The sequence below is a fragment of the Dipodomys ordii genome, unplaced genomic scaffold (assembly GCF_000151885.1).
Source record: "Dipodomys ordii isolate 6190 unplaced genomic scaffold, Dord_2.0 Scaffold159, whole genome shotgun sequence".
NCBI lineage: Eukaryota > Metazoa > Chordata > Mammalia > Rodentia > Heteromyidae > Dipodomys > Dipodomys ordii.
Window position 1 is genome coordinate 1,417,837 of NW_012267375.1, and position 20,124 is coordinate 1,437,960.

At 46.6% G+C, this 20,124-nt stretch overlaps 1 protein-coding gene across 1 annotated transcript in view; it reads left to right on the forward strand.

Moving 5' to 3' along the window:
- The window catches only part of Pcnt (pericentrin), a 134,675-nt gene that overhangs the window by 95,048 nt on the left and 19,503 nt on the right, over positions 1 to 20,124 (forward strand). The window contains exons 21-32 of the mRNA XM_013032905.1: positions 174 to 326; positions 2,147 to 2,962; positions 3,951 to 4,130; positions 5,286 to 5,966; positions 6,934 to 7,036; positions 10,472 to 10,626; positions 12,431 to 12,595; positions 14,373 to 14,525; positions 15,297 to 15,492; positions 16,279 to 16,501; positions 16,688 to 16,838; positions 17,908 to 18,357. Of these exons, the coding sequence (XP_012888359.1) occupies positions 174 to 326; positions 2,147 to 2,962; positions 3,951 to 4,130; positions 5,286 to 5,966; positions 6,934 to 7,036; positions 10,472 to 10,626; positions 12,431 to 12,595; positions 14,373 to 14,525; positions 15,297 to 15,492; positions 16,279 to 16,501; positions 16,688 to 16,838; positions 17,908 to 18,357 (3,426 nt within the window). The remainder of the gene's footprint in view (positions 1 to 173; positions 327 to 2,146; positions 2,963 to 3,950; positions 4,131 to 5,285; positions 5,967 to 6,933; positions 7,037 to 10,471; positions 10,627 to 12,430; positions 12,596 to 14,372; positions 14,526 to 15,296; positions 15,493 to 16,278; positions 16,502 to 16,687; positions 16,839 to 17,907; positions 18,358 to 20,124) is intronic.

Genomic DNA, 20,124 nt, shown 5'->3' on the forward strand with positions numbered 1-20,124 from the left:
AGGGCCTCATGCATGCAAGGCAAGTGCTCTACCACTGAGCCACCTTCCCAGCCCCATACAGTATCTTTACAATAAAAAATATATATTAAAATAATTATGTTAGGTTATTTGGCTAGATAGTTAATTAGTAGGTAATTAGATAATTTTTGAAACTTCTTTTGTTTTAATGAAAGGTTTTGGACTTAAAGAAACAGCTAGAAAATATTAAGGCTGATTTAGTACGTAAAAATGAAGAAATACTACATCTGAACTTAAAACTGGAGGAACAGAATAATCCTGCTGTGGTCAGCATCCAAGAACTTCAAGAGGAAAATGCCAGTTTAAAGGTAAACAGAAAAGATGCTGTGGAGACTTCAGTTGTGCAGATGCTGTGAATGCTGGCATCACAAGGTATCCAGGAGCTTTTCTTCCAAAGCAGAAGAGGGGCTACACCTGCAGAGCATTGCTGCAGGGGTGTACTTGGGATAGCTTTTTAGTCCTGGTGACCCTATCCTGAGCTTTGCTCTGCTCCTTATTGCAACATTGATAATCAGTTCCGCAAATGGCATAATTTCATTTTTATGACTTTGTAATTTCCATTGTGTGTATGTGTGTGTGAGAACCCTAACCTTCATTCTCTTTACCCATATCCATTAGTCTGTTGTTGATTCCACCATTTGGCTGTTATGAACAAGGCTGCAATACACTTAAGTATTCAAGCATTTCTTTATTATCTTGAGTTATTCTCCTTTAGTTATATAGCCAGTAGTGGTATCACATGGTCATAAAGCAGGTCTGTGATTTTAAAAAAGTGTTATATACACAACAAAATATTATTCAGCCATAAAAAGAATGAAATTATGAGCGGGGCACTGGTGGCTCACGCCTGTAATCCTAGCTGCTCAGGAGGCTGAGATCTGAAGATCATGGTTCAAAGCCAGCCTGGGCAGGAAAGTCCATGAGACTCTTATTATCTCCATTTAACCACCAGAAAACCAGAAGTGGTGCTGTGGCTCAAGTAATAGAGCACCAGCCTTGAGCTGAAGAGCTGAGGGACAGCACCCAGGCCCAGAGTTCAGGCCCCATGACTTACCCCCCCCCCCAAAAAAAAAAAAGTAATTTGCAGGGAAATGGATGGACCCAGAAACAATTATATTAAATGAAGTAAGGCAAATTCAGAAGAACAAAGGACATGTTTTCCCTCATACGTAGAAGTTAGACCTAAAATATAAATATGTATGTAAACACACATAGGGGTGTGTGTGTGTGTGTGTGTGTGTGTGTGTGTGTGTGATTAGTCTGCTTATAGTATATGCATGTGTAAGATGCCATGATGAAATCCAAATAAACAATGAACATTTACTTTAACAAAAAGGAATATTAAGAAGTTGAGACAGGGCTGGGGTGTAGCTCAGTGGCAAAGCGCTTGCCTAGCAAGTGCAACATCCTGGGTTCGATCCCCAGTACCAAAAAAGAAAAGACAAAAAAGTACAGTTAAAAAAAAAACCCAAACAACAAGAGGTTGAGACATTTCTTATTTAGGGTGTAAGCATGAGTGTGTGGGGGGTGTAAGCATGAAGATGGGGAGGGAGGACCAATGTAGACAGAACATATACCTGTGTGAAAATGGAATAAGATCAGTTTTAGAAGGAGAAGGGGAAGGAGGGAGAATGGTTGAGAGGTGATTATGAACAAGAAGTAGACTTGTTAAAATGAATTTGCCTTACAACTAGTTGACATCAATAAAAGAAAAATTTTAATGAGCGTGAGTGTGTATGTGTGTATTATACAAAGGGACTTGTGATATTTCCATATGTGCATATAATGTATTTTGATAATATTTACCCCAAACATCAGTGGCTTTTTATATATTAATGACAAGATTGCTAAGAAAAAAATCATAAAAGTAGTTCCATTCATAATAGGTATAAAAACTAAAATATCTAAGAATATGTTTGGTCATGGAAGTGAATGACCTCTACACTGAAAACTGTAGAGCACTGGTAAAGAATTTGAAGAGGACACAAAATGAGAAGACATTTCATGTTCTCAGATATGGAAAATTATTACTGTTAAAACATCTATCTTTTCCTCTTACCATTTACAGATTCAAAGCAGTTCTTGTTAAAATATCAGTAACATTCTCTGACACATGCTTTCTCTTTAGATTGGGTACAGCAGAAGCTCTGAGGTTGAAGAATTAAAAGCCATTATTGAAAATTTACAAGAGAACCAAGAGCGATTACAGAAGGACAAAACAGAAGAAATCGAACAGCTCCACGAAGTCATTGAGAAGCTGCAGCATGAGTTGACCCTCATGGGGCCTGTGGTACATGAACTCAGTGACTGTCCAGCTGACAGCCTTCACAGTGAGCTGCTTAGCCTCCAGTCTAAGGGGCCAGGTGGGCAGGCGCTGCAGGCTGAGCTTGAAGCCACATGCTCAGCCAAGGAAGTCTTGAGCCAGGTGCTGGCTGAGCAGGTACAGGGGCACAATCAAGCCCTGGAGGCTTTGCAGCAGCGCCTGCAAGCTGCAGAGGAAGCTGCCACACAGCAGCTGGCTGAACTGGGACGCATTGTGACCCTCCGGGAGGCTGAGGTTGAGGTGATGGCCTCCCGAATTCAGGAATTTGAAGCTGTCCTGAGGGCAAAGGAAGCAATCATTGTGCAGAGAGATTTGGAAATTGACGCTATGAACAAGCAGGGAGTGGCTCACTCGGTGGAGCTGCGTTCTGTCCTGCTGGCCTTGACACGCTTCAGTAGTGTCCTGGAACGGCAGCCTCTGGCTGCTCCAGGTGAGCCTCCTGAGCTACAGCAGCTGCAAGTACAGTGTGCCCGTCTCAGCCGCCAGCTGCAGCTGCTGTACCAGCGGCTCCTGGGCTGCCAGGGGGAACCGGATCAGCATCAGGCCCATGGAGGAGTGTCTGGCGGCTCCCCACATGCTCACATGGACACACAGGCTGAGCAGCATGACCTGTTGGAACAGGTAGGCTTCTCTCCCTATGGACTGGGCTGCTGGGGTGCTCATGCTACTGGGGTATGGGGATGGGTATGAAGACTGGATGTTGAATTGCTTGTATTTTCCTTTTTCTCTCTTAACTTCAGTGATTTCTGTGATGAGTATTGGGAATGCTGCCATCACTGGGCGATCTTGACAGGGCAGAGAAGAGAGCAAAGAGTTTGAACCTGCTCTGGGATTCCCAGAGAATCAGACTTGGTTTATCTTGTACAGCTTTGAAATTATTATTTTAGCCTGTAATCCTGGCTACTCTGGAGGCTGAGATCTGAGGGTCTTGGTTCAAAGCCAGCCAGGGCAGGAAAGTCTGAGACTTATCTCCAGTTAATCACAGAAAAAGTTGGGGGAAAAAAAGTGGCACTGTGGCTCAAATGGTAGAGTACTAGCATTGAACAAAAAGGAGCTCAGGGACAGTGCCTAGCCCAAAGTTCAAGCCCAGGACCAGCAAAAGGAAAAAAAAAGATTATTTTAAGTCAGTTAAGCTTTTAAAACGACTCCTCCTTTAATGCTGTGGTGACTGTACAGTGGCAAAGGCTACTTGGCATAGATTTCCCTCTGTGGTTCTTTTATTTATTTTTAATTTATTTTTTTGTGGTTCTTTTAATAAGCATTTCCCATGAAAACTGTTCTAAGCTCATCTCAGTTTGGAACAGAACTGAATTACTTCAAAAAATATTCCAGTTTGCTTTTGAGTAACACTTTGGGGATTAGCTGCTCTGTCAGCATCCATTCCCAGATGCCCCCAAATCTCTGGTCATCCCACTGCAGGTGGCTCTCCTACCTCGGTCTTCAGCCTGTTGTACTTGCTGCCTAGTAGTTGGCTGTAAGCAGAGGCCAGGGTGCGTTTCTTCTGATGTCTCTGTTGATAGGCAGCCCCAGTACTTCAGTGCTCTGAGGGATAGTTGAGCAGCATCTGGCTCTAGCTTTATAAGCATCCTTATCATTTTTCCTGATCAAGGACAATGTGCAGCCTGCCAAAGTACTGGTGTCACCAAAGGACTCCGGTCTCCACAAAGCAGAAAATATGATCTCGGTGCTCACAGTGTGCCAGAGGCAGCTGGAAGCAGAGCTGCTCTTGGTGAAAAGTGAGATGTGCTTGAACATGGATGACAGCAGCTGGATGCCAGAAGGGTTGCAGGTCTGTAGGCTTGGGAGGGTGTGTGTGAATATATGTTGCAGGAATAATGTGGGAGGCCTGCCCATCCCAAGAAGGCCAGGGCTTAGTATGAGGCAGGGGTAGAAGGGAGTGGACATCAGAGAAGAGACTTGCTTTGCTGAGGGCTGCATATAGCTGCTTGTTCTCTGAGTCTACTTGCCCTGCCGTACTAATGCTTCTGTCTGTCTGAGATCTCCTGCATGCTTTATTTAAGGACACATTTCTCCCAGTCTCAGCAGCCAGGTGTTTTTCATGTTAGGATTGAACTATAGTCATGCTCTACCCTGGCTCAGGACTGTCGTCCCTGGCAAGAATGACTTTGAAGGCTTCAGATTATTTTTTGACCCTCAGGATCTCCCCTACCCCCCGTATTTTTACTTTTCTTGGGAAGAAAGTTATACTTCACCATCCTTAGATTATTATAGGGTTCCGATTTAGCAAGAAGGCAAAGGCAGCGTTTGTAGGTTTTGAAGTCTGTAGTGCCCAAGTCCTATGCTAAGAGCAACATGTGGATCTGGGCTGCCTTTGTGAAAGAACATGCGTGAGTCTGTTTTGAGTGCCCGCTGAGCACTCAGGAGGCAGTGCAGTCTGTGCAGTCCCTCCTGCCCTCATGGGGCCAAGGGGGCCATGTTTATAATGCTGGGGAGCTGACCCTGTGGTGCCACAAGCAGAACCGGATTCTCAGATGGCAAGTAACAGACATTTGTTACAGAGGCTACAACTAACTCCTGTCTGTGTGCGCATGTGTGCTTGTGTGCGTGCATGTGCACAGGTTCTAGGACTTGAACTCAGGGCCACCAGTGCTGCCTTTTCACTCCCAAGTGGGGCTCCACCACTTAGCTATACCTCCACTTCCAGTCTTTTGATGGCTAATTGGAGAGAAGAGTTTCTTGGATTTGTCTTCTTTGGCTAGCTTTGAACTTTGATCCTCAGGTTTTAACCTCCTGAGATTTTTAGGCATGGGTCATTAGTTCTTGGTTCTGACCTGGAATGTTCAGTGCCTAGAGGGTTACCAGGTCTTCATCCTGGCCCCTCACCCATACGTGCTCTCTGAATTCAGCTCACCATCACCACTAGGCAGGGTAAAGCACCTTACATTTTGCTGTTTCGCACTGTCCATATTCTCCCCACTTACAGGGTAAGGAAAAGCAAGTAGAAGATTGTCAGCTGCATAAAGTCAGCCTCATTGCTCAAGTGAAACAACTTCAGGAAAAACTGAACCAACTGGTATGTTCTATGGCCTTCCGGAACATCGACACTGAGCCTCCTAAATTCCAGCAGTGCTCAACATTGCCATACCTGTTAGAAAATGGTTCAGATGATGGCTTCCATAATGGCGAAGAAACAGATGGGTTGCTTCCCGTTGACATGTTTGATTTTGATAAATCCACACAGGATCTCCTTGGTGGAAATAAAAATAGAGATTTTTTGGTAGACAGTAAAATCCCAGCTTTTCCCACTCAAGAAAATCTAGCATTACAAGATGGGCCTGTTTCCTCACAAACCAGCATACACAGAAGCTCCCTCCTCCACACTGAGGAGGCTGAGCCCCAGAAGCACCCAGTGAGGCCCGTGGACCTGTCTTCTTGGAGCTCTCCTGAAGTCCTCCGGAAGGACTCTACCCTAGAGCCTCAGCTCAGCCTACCCCTGACGCCCTGCTCAGGGGCCATGAGCCTGCGCAGCGCTGACACCACCCCAAAAGACTGGATGGACTCACCAATGGGGGCCCATGCTTCAGAGCTGCTTTGTTACCCAGGAGTGAGCCCACAGAGGACAGCAGCTGTGTCGGCTGAGCATCACCATGGAGAGACAGCCCCGGTAGGTGACTTCTCTACAACACCCAGGTGCTGGCTAGAGTTCCTGTGCATTTGCCTCACAACAGCACCATTGTTGTCTCACCTGTCAGCCAGGTGCCTCCCAGTCCCTGGAGGGACTGGCTTTCTTAGGGATGCAGGCAGTGCCATAGCTGACTTCAGTCATGTCAAAAACGAAAGGTGTAGTAGCCCTTCTCAGAAACTCATCCTGGTGTTGGTTACCTGATGCAGATTCTGAGTAGTGCAGTCAAATATTCATTGTTGGGGTGTAATATGCAGAAAGATTCTTTCTCTAGAATGTTTTTTGGTTTATTTTCATAAATACTTCATGTGCCACGGATTTTTTTTTTTGGGTCGGTCTTGGGGCTTGAACTATGGGCCTGAGTGCTGTCCCTCAGTTCTTCAGCTCAAGGCTAGTGCTCTACCACTTGAGCCACAGCACCACTTTTGGTTTTCTGATGGTTTATTGGAGATAAGAGTCTCATGGACTTTTCTGCCCAGGCTGGCTTTGAACCGAGATCCTCAGATCTCAGCCTCCTGAGTAGCTAGGATTATAGGCGTGAGCCACTGGCTCCAGGCTCAGATTTTTTTTATATGATGCTGATTAATTTTAAGAGCACTTCAGTTATTTTTCCCTAGCATTAATTTGAACAACGTATATATCTTAAGCAAGATAAAATAAGTAATTTTGGGGGTATGTGTTATCTAGGGATCCATACATGTGGTATCATAGAATCTTAGGATGTTTGCTAATGGCTAATATAAAATATTCCTAAAGTGCTGTGGTATTTCAGGTTAAGTAGTTGGAAGCATATGACCTCAGCCTGTTCACAAGTTCTGAATGCTGTGAGCTGGGTTCCTTATGGGAAGATGTTAAATTTTGGCCTTAGAAAATTACCATCTGAAAAGTTTGGCTCTGTGATGTGATGTTACTATTTTGTAACCATCTAAAAGTCTGCCTATCTAAATAGGAAAAGGACATTGAAGACTTTGTCATAACATCGTTTGATTCTCAAGAACCATTAAGATCCCCTCCTCTCGGATTAGAAAAAAGAAGCAATGGGAGTGGAAACGGTGAGTTATTTTTTCTTTTGGCAATCAATTCTAGAGTACAGGATGATATAAGAAATTCCTTCATGTGCACTGTGTCCCCTTCCTGTACTCAGAGGTTGTAGACCTCAAAACACTGTGTGTTTCATGGAATACGTGTCTAGCAGTGTTCTGCACCAGGAGTTCACATTGAGCCAAGACCGGATGGGGTACTCAGATTGTGTGATTATCCCAGTAATATCCTTCCAGCTTACAGTGTCATCTCAGCTTACAAGTGGTATTTGGTATAGGGCAGGCAGAGGGGTACCTGGGTCATAAGTATATGATGTGTCTCTGCTCCTCCCATCTTTTGGAGAGTTTCCTGTGTCCTCTCTGGGTTTAAAGAGTAATGACATTCATGAAGAGCAGGGGCAGTGGTTTGAAGTAGGATACTTAGCAGGCGTCTATCTGGTATGTTGTGCAGGTCATGTAAATGGGGTTCTTCATTGTCAGAGCTATGTGGGGTTGGAGTGGGCCTCGTGGCTACAGTTAAGTCTGCTAGATGTTTAGTTTTTTTTATTTTTTCATGAGGTGGACACCTGTGGGAGATACTTGGAGACCATGTAGAAGTTCTCGATTTCTTATCTGTTGGTCTTGGTCTCTGTAAAGGTTCTTGCTGGATTTGTTTGGTTGTTAAATTTTATTAATTTATTCTGTAATGGTTTCCTTTCTCCAAGTCAGCACTTGGTTTCTTTTTTTGTTTGGTTTGTTTTTTTAAGTCATTGCCACTTTTAGTGATTTTTGAGTGTGAGATCACAGTGAGATATAATTTATTAGAAATCTAAAGTTTGCAAAATGCTAATGCCAGCAATTTTTTGTTTTTTTGAGGCAGGGTCTCCCTATGTAACTAACCCAGGCTGGCCTCAAACTGCTGATATTTTACCGAATGCTGTGAATACAGGCATGTACCATCATGCTAGCAAGTGTGTGTGTGTGTGTGTGTGTGTGTGTTGATGTTGGTAGTGGGGCTTGAACTCAGGGCCTTGCACTCTCACTTGGCTTTTTTTCTCAAGGCTGATGCTCTTACTAATTGAGCCACACCTTCATTTACTAGCAACTGTTCGTTTTGTCTTTTACTTCAAGTTCTGAGCATGTGGCTTGAGCAGCTGAGGGCTCTGCATGTGTCATTCCATGAGCAGCTTTTGTCAGTCCCTGACTCAGTTGGGTTGCTGCTCCATGGGGAATCTATGTTTGATTCTAGATTCTGGTTGATTTTCATACCACACATAGGGTATAAAATTATGTGTGGACACTGTAGTAGTGAGCTCCACATGTTTCCATTTCCTTGTCATTCTACTATGGCCTGTATATACATTGTGTCCTCCGTCCCCAGCGGAGTGGCATGTGCATGTTCTCTCCACCACTTAAAGGTGTTTTCTCATGTGTGCCATTGTGTTTACCTACTCAATTTAAGTCGTCAAAGCAGGTTCTCTGCCTGCTCATCTTTTGTGGACACTCCATTGGACCCCTAGTTCCCTTTTTTTTTTTGTCATGGGCCTTGAACTCAGGGCCTGGGTGCTGCCTGTGAGTGCTTCAGTTCAAGGTGAGCGCTCTACCACTTGAGTCACAGCACCACTTCCGGGGTTCTCTGGTGGTTAATTGGACATAAGAGTCTCACGGACTTTCCTGCCTGGGCTGGCTTTGAGCCGTGATCCTCAAATCTCAGCGTCTTTGAGTAGCTAGGATTATAGGCATGGGCCACCAGTGCCCAGCCCTTTGTCCCTTCTTATTGGTCCTTTATCTTAATGAAGCATATTACCCAGAGGCTTCTGGAGAAAGTGTTCTGAGAACATTGTCTTGATTGTTTGGTCTTGGTGTAGACTCTTGGGTCTTGGCTGTGGAGTACTGCCTTGCCCGCTTGTTCTCTTTGACCTGTGGTGACCTGTCTGGTCAGGGTGGAGTATGTCTTTAGATCATTTCCCCGTGGTTTTCTCTCTTCTCTTCCTAGTTCTTGTTCATGAAATATTTGTACTCTTGGACTGGTTTATTTTTTTTCTCTCTCTTCCACCTTGTTTTTGTTTTAGTTTCTTTTTTTTTCCATTTTGCTTTTTGAACTTCATTTCCTGACCTTTGTGCTGAACAGTTGCATGTCTCTTCTTCCACTTTGAGTTCCTGAGCATGCCCCTTACTGTTGTAGGGTGAATTATCCCAGAAGCCACATTTTGAAAGATAGAATATTGGAGTCTTTATTATACAGTTAATAGGCTGCAGGCTACCCGTTGTTACAAAGGCCTGCAGCCCCTAAGTACACATAACACAGCTAGGAAACATGCTAAAGAGGAAAGAGAGAACAAAAACAATACCAACAAGCCAATTCAGCTTCAATGGAGAGCTGAGTTGGGACGCCATGATGACTGGCAATGAGCCAGGAGACAGGACACAGGACACGATCACAGAGATACATTTGGCATGGCCCTGGCGGCTAGGCTGGTCTGGGCCTAAATAGGTCCATGCAGGGGGCAGATCCTCAGGAAATTCCCAGTCCCAGGCACTGGACTCTCAGCCAAGTGCCGGTCCCTTGGGCACACCCATTGCCTGGGAGGCAGGTCATGGGCAGGGGTTTTCTCCCCCCAGCATGAAGACAAGACGCCAGACCCTCCCATCCATCATGTGGCCAGTATAGCACCGGCCAGACCTGACCTCCTTACTTCATTACTCCCAAGCTGTGCTTTTCTTTATTTTTGTTTCATGAATGATGTGCTCCCTATTTCTTTGAAGTTGTGTTTTGACTATTTTTAAATTTTTCTTCCTTGTGTTTTCTGTACCTTATGTCTTCTCTGTGGTCTCTTTACTTTCTTTTCCTTTGCCTGTGTGAGGATATAGACTTGCCTTTCCTCGTAGCAGGACCTTATCCTTGGATGGGTTCACTGTCTACCTGATCTGGAGCTGCTCTCAGAGGTGGTGTGGAGCCTTTTCCCTGGAAACCACCCCTTGTCGTACATGGCCTTATGTTCTCCTGAGAGTTCTGAGGCCTGACCTATCAGACAAAGTTGTCCAGTGTCCAAGTGTTCTGGATTGTGTTCAGGGATTTTCATGTTCCCATCTCACATTCACCTTTTCTGGACCAGATGTTGCTGTCATTCTGCTGTTTCCAGCTTCCCTTGGTAGTCAGTGCCCTCTGTCTGCCTGCTGATCTTTTGTTCACCCTTCGTTGGATGTGAAGTTCATGGGCCCTGTGCAGCCTGGCTGCTCTTGAGTGCTTGCCTGCTCAGGGTTAGCTACTGGTGGGATGCACAGCTGTACCTGTGTAAGGTACACCCCTGGTGTTTGTCATAGGTATTTACAGTGAATATGCAAAGTAAGTTTTCCTCACTTAGCGTGGGTCATCCTCATGTTATTCATATTTCATAAGGTAATTTTTTTCACTTGAAGGAGCAGTTAGAACTGGATGTTATAGCCCTTAACTCTGTGTGCTCTCAGGTGATGGCCCAGGTACTGATGTGATACTGACACCAGGCTCAGTAGGACCTGAGGATCTCACTGCTGGCTCTGCTGCTGCTGCTCTCAACTTTGAAGGGTCCCCACAGGCACTAGGAACAATGAAGGAGAAGGAGGTCCACGGAAAGCATGTGAAGGTAAGGGTTGCTGGGTGCAGAGTGACCACCACATACACTACACACCGTGTGTTCTGTGCCAAATGAAGGTGCTCAGGTCCTGCACTCACAGCTCTGTTAGTTCCAAGAAGGGGCTGATTTTATGCTGCATGTAAGTGTTTCTAGACAACAAGGTACTGTTGGCGGGGCTCGCCATCACAGTACGGGACTTAATGACTTAATGCTCAGGCTGGCTATGAAGTGTGATCCTCAGATCTCAATCTCCTGAGTAGCTAGGATGACAGGTGTGAGCCATGGGCATCTGGCTTCCCCTCTCATTTCTGCCCCCAAGTTGCAAAAGTCATATTCTACATAGTGTATACTTAATACCATGACTGCATTTGTTCACCCTTCTTCTGTTCCCCTTAAAATCAGAAACAAACACCATCACCAACAATAGATATGTTGCTTTTAAAGGAAAACCTTTGAATTGCCAAATCATCTTTAAAATAAGTATAGTAGTTTGGTTTCTAGCTTAATATTAGTATTATTAATATTTTTTTTTTGTGGTGGTTAATTGGAGATCAGAGTCTCACGGACTTTCCTGGTGGGGCTTGCTTTGAACTGAGATCCTCAGGTCTCAGCCTCCTAAGTAGGATTATAACTGTGAGCCACCCACGCCCAGCACACGTTGAATTCTTTTTTTCTTTTTTTTTTCTGGTCAGTTGTGGGGCTTGAACTCTGGGCTTGGGCGCTATCCCTGCACTCTTCAGCTCAAGGCGAGTGCTCTACTGCTTGAGCCACAGCGCCACTTCCATTATTAATATTTTTTAAGTCAAATGCCAGTGGCTCATGTGTATAATAATCATAGCTACTTGGGAGGCTGTGTTCGGAGGTTTGCAGTTTGGAGCCAACCCATGCAGACAAATCTTGGAGACTCTTATCTCCAGTTAAGCAGAAAAGAGTCAGAACTGGAGATGTGGCTCACGTGGTGGTGTGCCATCTCTCTGTGATAAAGCAGAGCAAGATCATAAAGCTTTGAGTTCAGGCCCCAGGAAAACACAACACACAAAATTACTTTTTAGGTTAACTGTATCATAGGTTTTGTCATTGCTTAATTTTGAGTTTTCCTAATTTGGAACAGTTTTTAGGCTGAATGCATCATCAACATGACCCTTTATTTGCAGCTCTGGCAGTGTTTGCTCTGAGCTCTGCTGGCTCTGCACCAGCTCCTGGCACCTTACCTCTCATCCCCACGGACAGGATGCTTTCCAGGGTCAGGGTGGAGGAGGCCGCATTGTAGTCACAGACCTGTAGGCCAGGGGAAGTTCTGTCTGGGCCCCACATCTACCCAGGCACCTTCACTTTGCAGTTGGTCATTGGCGTATCAGCCAGGTTGCATTCATAAGCGCTCAAGTTGCTGTTAAGGATCCCCCTCATTTTACCTAGGAGGGCCAAGAATGCTGAATCTCCTTGTGACATGACCATAGCAGGCCTGAAAAGCCCTGCCTGAGGTTTAGTCTAGATGTAGAAGAGCGCTCCCCATGAACGAGCAGTAGAGAGTGGAGTCAGTTATGGGGCTGTTCTTGGAGTCACCCTGTCCAGCTTGATTTCTTTGTCTGTGACAGTGCAGTAGGAAAGTTTGAAGACCTTGGAGTTAGGGCAAAGGTAGTTGGTTAGTACCTTCCTGCAAGTGCCTGGCAGCCTATTTCTGCCAGAGTATCTGACCACAGCCATGGGTTTGACAAGGCCCCCCTGGGTGTCTGCTCCCAGAGTAGTGGTGGCACAGTAGTACATAGACTTCAGGCTGGTCTCCCCCTTCCTGACATGTTCTTCCCTGCTGTAGGCTTTGCTGCAGATGGTGTTTGACGAGAGCCATCAGATACTGGCCTTGTCAGAGAACCAAGAGCTCCCCAGAGCTCTGAGCCGGGGCGAACCACGTGCCCTTCTGGATGACTGCTTGAGGGAGAGGCAGGGGCTGCTGGAGTTAGCACCTGAGAAAGAAGAAAAGGTATGGAACTGAGTTTATGAGAAAAGCCCATAGTGGTGACCCATCATACAATCCTCATTCTCAGGAAGCTGAGTCACTAGGATCCAGAGTCTGTGGCCAACCTGGGCCACACCGTGAGACCAGAGACGTGCAGGCACTAACAACGATGGCTGTGCACAGGCACAGGGTTCATGCAGTGCAGTTACAGGGAACTGAGGGGGAGCCCCAGCTGTGTGATCTGGATGCACTTCAGGTGTCAGCACGACGGGTGCTTGTCAGGAGCCAGGAAGTACACGCTGCCATGGTGGCCTGGTCATTCAGCTTTGTAGGTGCCGACTCAACTGTGACATTAGCCCTGCGATCCCTCCTGCAGCACCATCTCCTTCCAAACCAGACTTCCTTGGCCCTGGCCTTCCTACTCTTCTGCTTACCTTCTCCGATGTCCAGGGGCCAGACAATATGAAGTGGACATCAAGACCCTAGTAGGCTTGGGCTGGGCCTCATGCCACCCACCCTCTCTTCATCCCTACTGCTCCATTCCTTACATCTGCTGCTTCTTACTGGGCTGGAAGTATCCCATTCGGAGAGAAAGGTTGTATTCTTCTTGGAATGTGCCACATGTGGTTGCCACTCCGGGCACACTCCATCTCCTTCATCACTTGCCCTCAGGCTCGCTCTAGTGGTTTGTGAGTAAGCAGCCACTCACTGGAAACAGCTGTGCATGCAGGCCCCTAGGGTTTGCTTGTGCTCTGGTCATGCCACCGGGTCCTTGAGCTGTTACACGTTAGCTTCTGGTCACGGCCTTTGGAGTTTCCAGCTGCTCAGTGCAACGGACATAGTCAGCCTTGGGCCTCTCTAGACCAGGTACTCACAAGGATGGCAGGAGGAGGAAAAGGAGAGCTGTTTTCTGGTATCTCTTTTGGCCTCATTTCACTATCTTCTTTCTTGTGGCACTTTCTGTGGCAGTAGCATTTGCCTTGTTCGTCCTGCATGGTGCTGGGTGCCCATTCGCCTCTTCTTCTGCCACCATAGGAGCTGCCATGACAAGGCATCAAAATTAGACAGCTTAAACAAAAGACATTTACTTCTGACTGATTTGGAGGCTGGGATTCAGATCCCAGCCCAGCATGGTTCAACTCTGGTGAGGTGTCCTCCTCCTCCTCACTGCATCAGAAAAGGCACTGTGGGGCCTCTACCTTCTCACAGTTAAAGCTCTCGCCCTCTGGGGTCAGAGCCTAGCTTTGACCACACTGAGCTCTAAGGAGGCCTTGAGTTCCTAGGACAGTGACTGTCGGGGACACATTCAGTCCACGGGATTTGTAGGGTATGCTGGTGGGGTGCTGGTTTGTTTTTTTCTTGATTCTTTTTTGGTATTGGAGTTTGAACTCAGAGACTTGTATTTGTTAGGCTGGTATTCTACTGCTTGAGCCATGCCTCCTTCATTAACTTTTATTATTTCTTGCATGGGGTCTTGCTTTTGCCCCTGGCCAGCTTTGACCTTCCTATTAGTGTTTTTCATGTACAGCAGACACATGCCATCACACACAGCTTTTTTTCTAAAAAGTTGATTGAAATAGCCATACTCAGCTTGTTTCTAAAAAATTGAGATTGGATTTACAAATTTTTTGCCTCTGCTGACAAACTTTGATTCGCCTGATCTCAGTCTCCTGGGTAGCTAGGATTACCCAGCCTGTCTGCTTTTGTGGTGCTGGAAGTGAAGCAGATTTTATGTGCTTAGCAAGCCTTCACCACTGAGCCACACCAGCCTGGCACTGAAGTCCTTGTTTGGCCTTTGCAGGAACCTTCTGACACCTGCCTTGCCTGGAGTGGGGGGCTTTTGCAGGCTGTGCAAGAGGCGTTTGAGAAAGAGCTGAAGCCCAGATCTTGCAGCTCAGATCTGCAAGATTACAGTTCCCTTTTCAAGAGGCTGGAGAAGATTATCCAAGAACAAGTGAGTAACTGCTCTGTCTAGGCCTTGATTTTCCTGACAGGAGCCTGGCTCTTCTAGAGAAGATAAGAGAATATTTCATGTGTGAATTTGGGGTCACATACTCTTCTTAACCTTGGAATGTGGTTACAAGTGGTTAAGGAAACCTAGTGCAATGCAGGTTTTTGTTTTTTGTTTTGTTTTGTCGGTTGTGAGGCTTGAACTCTGGGCTTGGGCGCTGTCCCTGTGCTCTTCAGCTCAAGGCGAGCGCTCTACTGCTTGAGCTACAGCGCCACTTCTGATTTTCTAGTGGTTTATTGGAGATAGAGTCTCACAGACTTTCCTGTCTGGGCTGGCTTTGAACTGCGATCCTCAGCTCTCAAGCCTCCTGAGTAGCTAGGATTACAGGCGTGAGCCACCAGCGCCCGGCTAATGCAGGTATTTTTATTTGTGAGCTCTGACGAGCTCTGCAGATCCTCCTTGGAACCTGTCTCTCAATGACCATGGGCTGCCTGGGCTGCTGAGTACACCACACAAAGGTCACCAGAAATCCCATGTACATTACTTCCTTCAGACACCAGACAAGGAGTTGGAGTTGTGGGTGAGGTGTCAGGCCTGGAGCTAAAGCCCTGGACTGTTGTGCACCGTGCTGTATGCTCACACAACATACAAGATGTTCTAGTCTCACTGGAAGCTTGGGTTTGGGAAGGTGGACTATGTGGCATAGGTTGTGTTCCTAGCCCTAGCACCTGCCCTCCAGTGCATCACACAGAGTCTGCTGCTCTCCATCCACAGGGGGACCTGAAGGAGAAGCCCCAGGAACACCTTTTCCCACCAGATAGGAGCAGCCTGTTGTCCGAGATCCAGGCCCTTCGGGCTCAGCTGCGCATGACACACCTGCAGAACCAGGAGAAGCTGCAGCAGTTATGCACAGCACTGACGAGTTCAGAGGCCCGCGGGAGTCAGCGGGAACACCAGCTTCGTAGGCAAGGTGGGTGTCGTTGCTCCCACTAGTTGGTGCAGTATGGCCTTCTAGCCACCCCTGACACTGTCCTGTACTGCACACTGAAAAAATCTGGCTGCTAGGTCCTCGATGCAGGGCTCTGGGAGCATGCCCCTAAGGGTTGCAGGGTCTGAAGGGCCTTCACCTTTATATGTGTGGGACTCTTAGGCATTTGCACTGGAGTTTGGAATTTGTCTTTGCCAACTTGCCTCCCTTCTGCCTCTATCTCCTGGCACTGTGTTGTTCCCACTGCTTATGGGGTCAGTGAGGAAGAACCTGTGTTCATGTTTGGATTTTGTTAGTGAAACAGCCAGTGCTGAGCTGGAGTGCAGCATGCATGTCTGGGCTGCACTCGGGAATGTTTTGTGGACCTAGTCTGTAGTGTTCTTTCTCTTAGGCCCTTTTCTAGCCTTGTGAGCACTGGGACGTATCCCCTGTCCTTGTGTTTCCAGAACTGGAAACACAACTGGAGCTATTGTTCTTTAGAATTTGCCAGTGATACCATGTGGGATTTGAATTGCCCAGTGAGTGATACATGGTGGGGTTGGCCAGCACCTGTGCAGGGATGGCTTTAGGAACGTGTCCTGACCAAGAAAGTGATGCCTAGTGAGAAAGAAAAAGGAGCATGATCCCTCGCAAGCATGGCTTCAGCTCACGGAAGTGTCAGCTTTCTCCCACTGGAACACACATCTGTCTAATCAGTTTCATTTGTAACTTAATTTGTTTTGTGCACTTGGGATTCATAATGTTGTTTTACATTTTAATTTTTCTCAGTTGAACTATTGGCGTATAAAGTTGAGCAGGAAAAGTGTATAGTAAGTGACTTACAGAAAACCCTGGGCAAAGAACAAGAGAAAGTAAGTGATGTCCGGAAGCGCCTGGTTGCAGAGCAGAGCACGGTGCAGGAGCTGAAGTTGGAGCTGCTTGAGTATAAACAGGAGAACGCAAGGCTGTTGGAATCCCTTGGTGAGATGCAGCAGGAAATCCTCCAGCTGAGGTACGACCCTGAACAGCATCATCTGCCAGAGGAACTGGGTTCGTTATGTCTGGCTGTAGGAGCCTTTGGGCTTCAGTATGGGAATGAGAGAGCTACAGAGAGGAGGGGGAGTGGCAGAGCAGCTTTCCAACCTTGTTGAAGCCCATCCTTGACCTGGGCCTCCATGCTGTCTATATCCCCACACAGGTCCATGCTGGATGGGAAGGAGAATGACCTGAAGGCTGCTCTGGAGGAGCTGGAGTGTGAGCACAGGAAGGAGCAAGCCCTCCAGGCCCAGCGGGAGGAAGAGCGGCAGCGGCACCTTCAGTGGGAGGGCCAGAGCTCCAAGGCCTTGGAGGTGACTGGCTCTTGGGGCCGAGCTGTCCTGGCCATTGCTTCTGGGAACAGACACAGGCCTTCCTGCCTTTCTTTTGTACACTTGTTGATGGCAGCCCAGTTTGTACTTTACCAAGGTGACAGGAGCTTGAGGTGGTGAGATAGGGATGTTACCACAAGGCAAAATCGTGCCATATAGTGACAGAGCCACAGTGAGGCAGATAGCTGTGGCAACTAGCCGTGGTGTGTTGCTTTCTTGGTCCTAGAAGATTTGGATCTGGGAGATAGACACAGGGTTCCTTTGCAACCTTGGGTGATATATAGCCTCTGAGGTCTGTCTGTAATGTAGATAAGTGGTAGGCACACAGATCCTGGATGCCATGCAGGTCCACCATGTGTTCTATAGATCACCAGCCATGGGTTACAGAGTGTATCTTCCACCAACATAGACTCAAGCCACTGAAAATCGAGGAAGTTGTGGTTTATGGGGCATATCTGAATCAGGGTATGTGTCTGCATATACTCAACACCACTTTCCAAATAGCACTTTATCCATGCAGAAAACGTCTCGTGCATACTTTCACTCACTGGATAGATTTCAGAAGTTACAATTAATGGTTGGAATGATGACGGGTGACATTGATCAAGAGTCATTGTATTTATACACTACACAGTTGAATGGCAACTCTTTGTACAGCTACTTAAAAATAACTTTTAAAGGAAAACACACACACACACACACAAAATGTATCAGCAGAAGTTTGAGTAGGAGCTGGGTGCCAGTGGCGCACGCCTGTAACCCTAGCTACTCAGGAGACTGAGATCTGAGGATTGAGGTTCAAAGCCAGCCTGGGCAGAAAAGTCCATGAGACTCTTATCTCCAATAAACCACCAGAAAACCAGAAGTGGTGCTGTAGCTCAAGTGGTAGAGCGCTCGCCTTGAGCTGAAGAACTGAGGGACAGTGCTCAGGCCCAGAGTTCAAGCCCCACCACTGACCAAAAAAAAAAAAAAAATAGTTTGAGTAGGGAAACTGTTTACTTTCCTCATTGTTTACTATCTTGTTGGTTTTTCCCCCCCCCCATGAATGTAGGAGTTAAAAATAACTTTAGAGAAGCAACGTTCTCAAAATAGTCAACTGAGTGTTGCATTAAAACACGAACGCACAGCCAAGGACAACTTGCAGAAAGAGTTGCAAATTGAGTGTTCACGCTGTGAGGCCTTGCTGGCACAGGAACAGAGCCAGCTCTGCGAGCTTCAGAAGAGCCTGGAAGCTGAGAAGAGTCACTCATCGGAGCTGCTGGAGGCCTTGCAGCATGAGCGGCTCTTGACTGAACAGCTGAGCCGCAGTGTGCAGGAGGCCTGTGCCCGCCAGGAGACACAAGGACACCATAACTTACTGCGAAAGCTGAAGTCAGAGAAGGCTCGTACACTGGAGCTGCAGGTCATGCTTGAGAAAGTGCAGCAGCAGGCCACACAGGCACAGCAGCAGCTGGAGGCCCAGGCTCAGGAGCGCTGTGCTGAACTCAGGAGAGAGAAGGAGGTAAGTGCTATCGTATGGCCACTCTGCAGACCCAGAAATGGGCTGAGATGATGCTGTCTTGGGACATAGAGGGGAAGAGATCACTTGGTTATAAGTAGAAGTAGTGTAGTTATCCATAGAGTCAGAGCAAGGACACGAAATGAGAGGAGGTCAGTGCTGAGCCCGTAAAGCCAAAGCAGAGATGTGGACGAGGTGGTGGAGAGGTCAGGAGAAGCTGTTGAGAGACATCTGCCCTAGCCTCCTAAGTGCAGATCCTGAGTCAGAGCTCCAGGTTATTGGAGAGTTAGGATGGCCTGTGTGAGCTTATTCCTGGCCGCCTCGTACTGCTTCAGATCTGTGCAGTCTTGAGGCAGCACTGTATGTGGAATACTCCAGCACTGTAGCAGTTTTCAACTAGAACCACCGTTACTTGTCAAGACATTTGACTACTTGGACTCCTTGTAGTTCCATGTGAATTGGAAGTTTGGCCTTTTCCCTCCCTTCCTCCCTCCCTCCCTCTCTCCCTTCCTCCCTTCCTCCCTTCCTTTTGTTTGTGCAAGTATACCTATGCAGGCATGCCACCTGAGTTTGCTGATCCTGGGCTTGAACTTTGGGCCTGGGTGCCGTCCCTGAACTTTTTTTGTTCAAGGCTAGTGCTCTACCACGTGAGCCACAGTTCTGCTTCTGGCTCTTTGGTGGTTAATTGGAGATAAGAGTCTTACTGACTTGTCTTGCATAGACTGCCTTTGAACTGCAGATCCTCAGATCTCATCTTCCTAAGTAGCTATGGTTACAGGTGTGAGCCACCAACTCCAGGTGGCTTTTTCATTTCTGGGGGGGAAAAAAAAAGACCCTTGGGATTTTGATAGAGATTGCATGTAATCTGTAGATTGTGTTGGATAGTTGTGACATTTTAACCAGTGTGAGTCTTCTGATCCCTGATCACAGATGTCAGTCTAGTTTTGTAGTTCTTTACAGTCTTATGCAGTTTTCTGAACATGAGCTTTATACTCTTATTGAATTTAGTTAAGAGTGGTTTTTTATTTGTTGATTTGTCTGTAAATGAAATTGTTTTCTTAATTTTGTTTTAAAGCTCTTGTTAGTGTATAGATTGTTATACAATTAACTTTTATATGTCCTTCAACCTTGCTGAATATGTTTATTAATGGTAGTTTTTAAAAATTATTAAATATATTTGTTATTGTAGGGGTGATGTACAGAGGGATTATAGTTACTACAGTTTTCTTACTTTTTAAACGGATTTTCTGTATATAAGATGATATGGATCCAAATGGCTGTAATCTCGGCACTTAGAAGGCTAGGGCAGGAGGATTGTAAGTTCAAGGTCAGACTGGGCTACATACCAAGACCTTGTCTCAGAAAAATACATCTTTCTTTGCAGTCTGCTGTCTTTTGCTCTCTTTTCCTGCTGGTCGCTCTACTGGAACCAGTGGCCCAGAGTTGGGCAGAAGGGGTGAGCACCAACTCCCTTGCCTTACTCCTGCACTGGGGTTGGAGCTTCCAGCTTTTTATGATTGGATATTTTTTTTTTTTTGTTTTTTTTGGGTGGGGCCTGAACTCTGGGTGCTGTCCCTCAGCAATTCAGCTCAAGGCTAGCGCTCTACCACTTAAGCCACAGCGCAACTTCTGGCTCTTTTCTTTTTGCTTATGTGGTGCTGAGGAATCAAACCCAGGGCCTCATGCATGCAAGGCAAGCACTCTACCACTGAGCCACCTTCCCAGCCCCTATGATTGGATATTTTAGCTGTTAGACTTTTGTGGTACACT